Source organism: Megalopta genalis, chromosome 1 (assembly GCF_051020955.1).
Source record: "Megalopta genalis isolate 19385.01 chromosome 1, iyMegGena1_principal, whole genome shotgun sequence".
NCBI lineage: Eukaryota > Metazoa > Arthropoda > Insecta > Hymenoptera > Halictidae > Megalopta > Megalopta genalis.
In genome coordinates this window covers 46,099,206-46,107,044 of record NC_135013.1, presented here as the reverse complement: position 1 = coordinate 46,107,044, position 7,839 = coordinate 46,099,206, and the positions used below count along the sequence as shown (strand labels likewise).

General features: G+C 40.1%; 1 protein-coding gene and 1 long non-coding RNA gene across 2 annotated transcripts; one reads left to right on the top strand and one right to left on the bottom strand.

Annotated features, from left to right (window-relative positions):
• Positions 1 to 1,109: 1,109 nt before the first annotated feature.
• On the bottom strand, positions 1,110 to 6,779 carry LOC143258752 (transcription elongation factor SPT5-like). Its single transcript, XM_076528410.1, has 12 exons — positions 6,630 to 6,779; positions 6,125 to 6,555; positions 5,772 to 5,854; positions 5,449 to 5,704; positions 5,148 to 5,380; positions 4,572 to 5,070; positions 4,163 to 4,505; positions 3,054 to 3,640; positions 2,572 to 2,936; positions 2,085 to 2,486; positions 1,851 to 2,020; positions 1,110 to 1,635 (listed from the first exon to the last, which is right to left on the bottom strand). Exons 2-12 carry the CDS (start codon positions 6,346 to 6,348, stop codon positions 1,393 to 1,395), a joined length of 3,405 nt encoding a protein of 1,134 aa, XP_076384525.1. The 5' UTR covers positions 6,349 to 6,555; positions 6,630 to 6,779; the 3' UTR covers positions 1,110 to 1,392.
• A 44-nt stretch (positions 6,780 to 6,823) lies between these two features.
• On the top strand, positions 6,824 to 7,699 carry LOC143263507 (uncharacterized). Its single transcript, XR_013036938.1, has 2 exons — positions 6,824 to 6,960; positions 7,277 to 7,699. It is a non-coding gene; the product is annotated as an uncharacterized LOC143263507 (long non-coding RNA).
• The last annotated feature ends 140 nt before the right edge of the window (positions 7,700 to 7,839 follow it).

Below are 7,839 nucleotides of genomic sequence, written 5' to 3'. Positions count from 1 at the left end.
AAACATGCATTATTGGTCATTGGAAAAAATTTTTGTTTTCATTTAATTTTTGATCTCGAAAATCATTTCAAGGTCATGTAATGTACATAACTAAACATATTTTTACATCAGCTACACGATTCAATAAAAAAATTATACAATTATACACAAAAAAATATCGATGACCTTGTAAACTCCAAAAAAATTACTTTGGAAAAAATATTTTTGTTGCAATACGATGTTTTTTTTTAAATCGTTCAAATAGCATGCAAAATATTTTTTATACCCTCACAATTAGAGGAGATATTTAGGTGGACACACTAAGGGCTAAATCCTAAGCTTACTGCGCATCCAATCCGCAGTGGATCTTGTTTCAGCAGTGAATAGTTGACCAATCAGAGCAAAAAAGAATTCTATATCGTGCGCAGATGGAATAGTACCCATTACTGTATGTATATCCCTCTGGTGGCAAAAAATGATCATACCGGTGCGACGTTTTACTTGTGGAAAAGTGATTGGCAACAAATGAGAAGCTTATCTTAGTCTGCTACAGGCAGAATACATAGAGGGGTAATTATTACATTTTATCACTATGTAAATAAATAATTTCACATCATTTATGGATTAATTATCTGTTACTAAAATTTTAACCATACTTTCATAGATTTCATATAATCCTCGAGATAAACAAACCTATGTATATCGCACGTCTAAAATGTGTAGCAATAGCAAATTATATTTTTTTTAACCTATAAGTAATAATGGTTTATAACATGTTTGTTAGGAAAGTGTAAATGTGCTTGTTTATGCATTGCAGATATGCACTTGATGCACTAGGATTGAAGAGATACTACTGTAGAAACTTTTGAATTATGCACCATTGGAAAAAATAGATGACATTCTCAATATTCATCCCCATACTTCATCTTGTACATTAATGCACATGTTGTAATATAATTGTATAAATTAGTTACGCGATAATTGTGATGGATGATAAAAATAAAGCACCTTGATCCATATATGTTTCATAAATGGCTTTAGAATATAGACACCATATGTTACTACTTTGTAAACTACCATGGCATTCTTTCGATTGTATATGTAATAAGTACGAAAAATAAATACACAAATTGTAGTGTAAAATGTATTTTATAACTGTATTTGTTGCATCTTGATCATCATTTTACCATAAATGTGTAAAAATTTTAACAGTTATATAAAAAGTTGATTTGTTTACAAAAAAGTCTTCCGGCAAAAAACATTGTTATGATAAAACATTCTTTTTTTTACGTTTCATAGTAAATGCAACGTAGAAGTGTGAAACATTTTATACACTCTGTACGCCTATCACAGTATTCCAACTATTCCATGAAATTGTCTTCGCTGGTTAGCGATCTATCTTGAAATGGACAGTTACGTGTTCGCGGGCTTCATTTTACATAAGAATCGCAGGTGCAACATCTTCACCTCGTCCTTGTTCAGTTTCACTACACCCTCCTGGTTGTCTATGGAAAGTAGCATGCCTACGGCTTCTCTGTCTTCACCGATTATGACCTTGACCCTGTCACCTCGCGAGGGTACCACTGGTTCAAGTTCCTCGCAGACCAGATTCACGACTCTATCTTCGACTGGCAAGAAGACAGCGCACATGCCACCCTATAAATAGATTCCAATCATGAATACTTCCAGCTGTTCAAGGTAATTTTCTCCACTATGAAATATTTCCAATTTTAACCCTTTATACTCGTAACAGTAGTTACAACGCTCGCATTTGTTTTCATTTCTAAACATTACTTCTTCATAAACTTCTGTCGAAATAACCTTCTTAGAAAATACACTGTAAACTTTAATGTATGCTTGATAATACTCACGGATATTCCTCGAATAACACCCTGTTGTCCAGCGAGCAAAGGATCCTGATGAGTATCCCGAATTCTCACCTCAATGTCTGTAGTATGCCATTCGGTTCCTCCTATGATGCCGATACTGGTATCCAAACCTGCACCTGGTGTTTGCGGATTATATGGACTGCCCGCAGCTCCTGCGAGAAGGCAACATTAGAAGTATTCTTTACAAAACGATGGTACTTGAAGAATAGCACTTACCAGGAGTCATTGGACTATAGCCCATCGGTGAGGGAGTAGCAAAGGCTCCATGTGGACTGGTGGTGTATCCAGTACCACTTGGTGAAGGAGTAGCAACGTAGCCTGCAGGACTAGGACTAGCTGTTGCACTCCCAGCTGGACTAGGACTCGGTTGGTACGAGCTGAAACTCTGCTCTGACCCGTACATTGTGCCAGGTGTTTGTGGCGTAAACGGGCCACCGGTGGGAGGATAACCTGGAGCGTAACCTGGGGATCCACCCTCCTCCATGCTGTAACTGTCGAAGTCATTTGTCCTTGCGGGAGTGTTAGTAACCGCTGGGTCCCAGGCACCTGATTGTCCCGGTGTTCGTGAGCCGTCATGGGACGGTGTCATCGAGCCGTAATGAGGTGTACGAGAACCATCTGCAAATATAGCATTGTACAATTATTATACTCGTATTCTTGAATCGTGTGTAAAGTGAATAAGACAAACTTTGAGGATACTCACTCTCATACATAGGTGTCTGTGAACCATGCATAGGTGTTTTCGATCCATCTCTGGCATACATCGGAGTTTGACTGCCGGCAACGTAAGCTGGTGTTCTGTTGTAGCTGCTGAAGCCACCATCTTTGGTCGGCACACTGACGTTCGCAATGTGCGACCTGTTCACGGAGATGGTCTGGCAGGAGGAATGCAACTCCACACGCACTGTCGTCTCCGTGGTATCCTTTACAATTCCGACATTTCCTTTGTATGGTCCACCGGTTATCTTTATGGTGGTTCCTATCAGTTCCCTGTCTCGGCGGAATCCGCCACCGCGGCTTCTGCCGCCTCTTCCTCCACCACCGCCTCCGCCTTTGGCAAAGCCACCTCTACAAACAATTTGTATGGCCCAAGGTTACTTTTCTACCTTTGACTTTCAGAATGAAATATTTAAGTAGTCTACCATGCGTAAAGAATAACAGAAAAATTGTGGAAATCCTACTTACCCGCTAGGATGCATCGGCGAAGCTATTCTCGGTGACATGAATCCTGCTACCGGTGTCATAGAATTCATGCCAGACTTGTTCCCGCCAGATAGTTGCAAATGTCTCGTCTTGCAAACGAATATTCCACCGTTGTCCACGAACATCCTCGAATGTAGAAACGCGAAGCTTCTGTACAGATGTTTGATCTCACCACCTCTTCCAGCATGAGGTCCATCCACCACCTTCACAATGTCCTTCTTCTGTATGGTATTTTGCTGCGAGTCCAACGCAACCGCGTTTCTGTTCTCCCGACGTTTTGTTAAGCCTTGCGGTCTAGCCTCAATCACTTTTCCATGCATGGACAGGACATGGAAGTTCTCGCGTTCAAGACGAACAATTACACCTACTGTTTGTGCGTCCAATTGTACTAAATCGCCCCATTGGAACTGACCCAAGCTGTCCACACCGGTGGCCATGTCGGAACAAAGTTGCAAATCTCTAGGAAGGACCTCGAGCTCGTGCATCGATAGATCAGAGAATAAAACCACTCTATTTTGTTCTACCCGAACGATTAGACCTGTGTCACCTTCGTACCTTCCGGCAACAACCTGCAAGTAATTGGTAACGTATAATTTGAATCAGTCATTTGTAAGAGCCGAAAGTTATTTGTTATTATCGGAGCGACCTCCGAAATCACAACAGTCGATCGGTGCTCGCGGACTCCCATGTGTTAACCCCACGTGACGTACGTGCGCATGACCTAAACATCGAGATGCTGGTAGGACGATCGGCGACCGTTGGGCGCTGGTCGTGCGAAACGGCCAAATTCGTAAGAAGGCTCTTAACGTTCGGCCAGAGCACCGACAAAAGGACGCGCTCGCAGAGCACGAGGCAGAATGCGACGAACGTCGACACGCAATTTACGAACACGCTCGCAAATAAGATTACGATACGGAATTACAATATGCATAACGAACACGGTTTACGGCTTCGGCATGCGATTACGAGAATTATTGTATACTGCCTTATTGTCTTTTTATATTAGATTTTGTATGCGTTACTGTGTATTAATAAATAGAATAGTTTTCTTTTTCTCTTAGCCTCTACACATTGATTATTTTCATACGTACTTTCACGTGATCTCCCATGGTGAAGTATTTTCGTAATTCTGACGCTTGAAATTCTAATGCTTCCTTCAGTTCTTCATGTTTTGGCATGACCATTATCATGTTTCCGTCTATCGAAACGATTTTCCCTTGCAAGTTGATCAATTCACCCTCGCACACTTCGACATTGTCACCAGTACTGAAGGAATGTGTCACAGCAGTGTCCTCTTTGTTTCCAGATACTGGACCTCCGCTTAAATCTATTTCAACACCTTCGGGAGCTTCTTCAAATCTTTCCAATTCGGAGAGGGTTGGTTTTACACCTTCCGCGATGATGGCGCTTGTTGTAAAATTTTTGTACAGGAATCTGAAACGAAATACATAGTATGTATTTTAACTATCCTACCAAAGAAATATTTAATATAAGACATACCCCTTTCTGCTGTATCTGTTTCCCTCGAATATCAAGAAATCACCGTCACTAGTAACTTCTCCACCAATTGCTCGAATAGCTTCAGGGTCAAACGGCTTTGCTGCTGGTCTTCTTTTCTTTTTCCGTTTCAGAGCTTCGGATTCACTTTGCGCTGTTCTCAAAGCCCCGCGTGGCCTTGTATAGTCGATTCTGGGCACTAGCTTCAAGTGAACCTGATTCTGTGCCAAATCAACGTAATCAACTTGCGCTATGTCGTCTTTGTAAATGCCCCTTTTCAATCTAACCCACTGCTTTGCTTTCAGTCCTGTCTGTTCTTTGACCACGCGTAACACATCAGTCATTTCCTTAATCGGTACCATTTGTTGCTTCCAGATACCCATTCTTAAATTTCCCACATTCTCGATAGCGGCTTTTACATGCGGCTGTTTGTAAGCCTCGATGTAAATATAACCCTTTACACCCTCAGGCGCGACAACAGATTTAATCTGAAGTGGTTCATCTAATAAATAAAATGGTGTGGTTAGGAATAACTATAATTATTAATAAAAAATACAGTAATAACGAATTAGTACATACTTGACATTTGATACGTTATGAACTTTCGCATAAGTAGAAGCACTGTCGCCTTCTCTTCTCCAATGCGGCATTTTACCATCCATAAATTAGGATCTTTTACACCCGGCAGTAAAGTCTGTTGAGTGATTTCATCACTCATCTCTTCACCACCATCTCCGAAATGGCGAGCTGCCACAGACTCGTCTGCATACTTCTTCCTCAAGTATTCCTCTATCTCATCTTCTTTCTGAGAGCTGTGAGAAATTGTAAATATTAATTTAGTAAAGAGTTTTTTACAATAATTGCAGATGACAATACTTACTCCCACAAACTAGTTCCTCTGCGCCTTCCTTCAATTTCCCTAGCTGTAGGGCCCAACTCATCTACTTCGTTCCCCACAATACCAATTTCTTGTGCACCCTCTTCCCATTCGTCGTCATCCTCGACTTCGTCATCTACTTCAGCCTCGTCTATGATGAAGCCGCCGTACTTATCTTTCTTCTTTTTCTTTCTAGATCTGTCATCATCTTCTTCCTCCTCCTCTTCATCATACTCACTGCTTCCATCCAAATCTTCCCCTGATTATATATATGAATCACAGAATAAACATATTCCAATAGTCTAAATAATATATTCTTTCTATACCTTCTGGTTCTTCTTCTGGTTCCGCCACATCTTCATCTCCAGACCTAGCTTCCTCTGCTTCGTCTTCTCTGCCATCCTCTGAACTAAAAATTTAATTTGAAAAGACTTTTAGCAGGCATGTGCCTGAAATATTCTTGTAGTTGCAACAACTGTATGCACCAGACTACATTGCGAATTTAAAGTAATGCTGGTTATAACGCTGCGTCATAACGTACGATGTACTTTCTCGTGGAACAAAGTATGAGCTAATGTAATAAAAGTTGATCTATTTTAGTCTCAAAAAACGTGCATGGGTCGTTACGAAGTTAAAGTTAATTAATTTGCACAATGCACAAGATAGAAATTTTGCTCACCCAGACGCCGACCGTGACCGTGATCGAGACCTGCTCGGACTTCTTGAACGCGATCCAGACGGACTTCTACTCCGGGAAACGCTGCGTGATCTTTCTCCGACGCTGCCAGCATCGCTCCCAGCTGCAGACTTCGCAGAACGATTTTCATTCTGTTCGCTTTCGCTGCCACCGCCTTCATGTTCGCTCTCATTATCCGAAACATTACTCGTCTCTGAATCCGACATCTCGCCACGAAATACTACGGAGCTTGGCACACGTGAATTATTGAGCAGCTGTATTATTAGGTTAGATCAACAAGATCAACGCTAGAGGTGAATGCCAGCCAAAAGTTAGAGAACGATGATTTTTGATTTGATGATTTTCCGTAGTGATTTTTTTAGTGACAGATCTTTTTAGTAGTGATTTTTGACCGTGTTGTAACATGTTTCCATCTGACGGACAACGGAAAAAACAGAACGCAGTACCAATCTGATCTTATATGTTTATTACAAAGTTATGCTTCTACCTCGTACACAGAGCCTCAACAAGCTGCAGGAAGTCGAGAACGTAGCGCCTATTTTACGAGGGCAGATAGTGAAATTGTCTTTCTCTGATTAGTCGTCGCTTCACAGTTTTAAACAATGAGAGGGAGTATCGAGGGAACAAGAGAGCACGACACCGGCACAACACACAAGCAAAACAAGTCATACCGACGACCTATGTAGTTTGACTTACTTTATCATGTTTGCGACCTCACTCTACTCGCGCATCCGTTTGTTTGTTGCTCCATTTGAAACACTCGGCGAGATTATTATACGACCTGTACTTTTCGCCCCGTAATTAATTTTCAAAAACCCGTAAGCTACATTTTAGCTAACGTTTTCTAGTTTATGAATCTACACAATTTTGTCAATTTAGTCATCCCAGTATTACTTGTCAACTGTGACAGGCCGCAATCAGTCTTCTACTCGACGAGAAGGATTTTCGATAGCAACAAATAATTTTGCAATTTTATGCGATTTTCATTTTTAAAAATTTGAAAAACAAAGCTGAAACTTGCATTCATATTGTTTTAGAATACATATTTAATACATATTTAAATTAGTAATTAGAGAAACAATAACCTTTTCTATGCATATAGTTCCACTGTTTAATAACTACGACTATTTTCAGGGCCTCAAATTCATGCAAGCAGAAAAGTACGCCCTTATTCATTCCAGAAGTGAGAATGTCGATGCCAGAATAAAATGTAATTTTATGTACATTACATATAACGAAATTAGCCTCACAAGAGTATTCGTACGTTACGAACTCCTTGCGTACAAAATCAAAGTATTTAGATATTTAGATGGCCTTGGTGTGATATCTTGTTCGACATACTAGACGTTACATTCGTCCTCAGTATCGGTACACCAAATTCAATCTGTGTTTGAAATTTCAAAATCATGATTTTCTTTTTAACGCAATCATATTTAGTTTCTATATTCGTATGGAGTGTGAAAGGACAAAACCAAAGAGGTACAAGAATGTATCATGGCGATAGATTATAACGGTGAAAAATGAATTATAAAAATTAAAAAGAATTTTCAAATTCGATGCGGCATGACTTCCTATTGTCCGATCAATTTCAGATTTTGCGTAGACTATTTTTTCATGTAATGACATTATTCTGGAGGGTGTGTCGAAAAAAAGTGGCAGCTTGTTAATAATACAAATTAAAAAACAAATGAAATAAT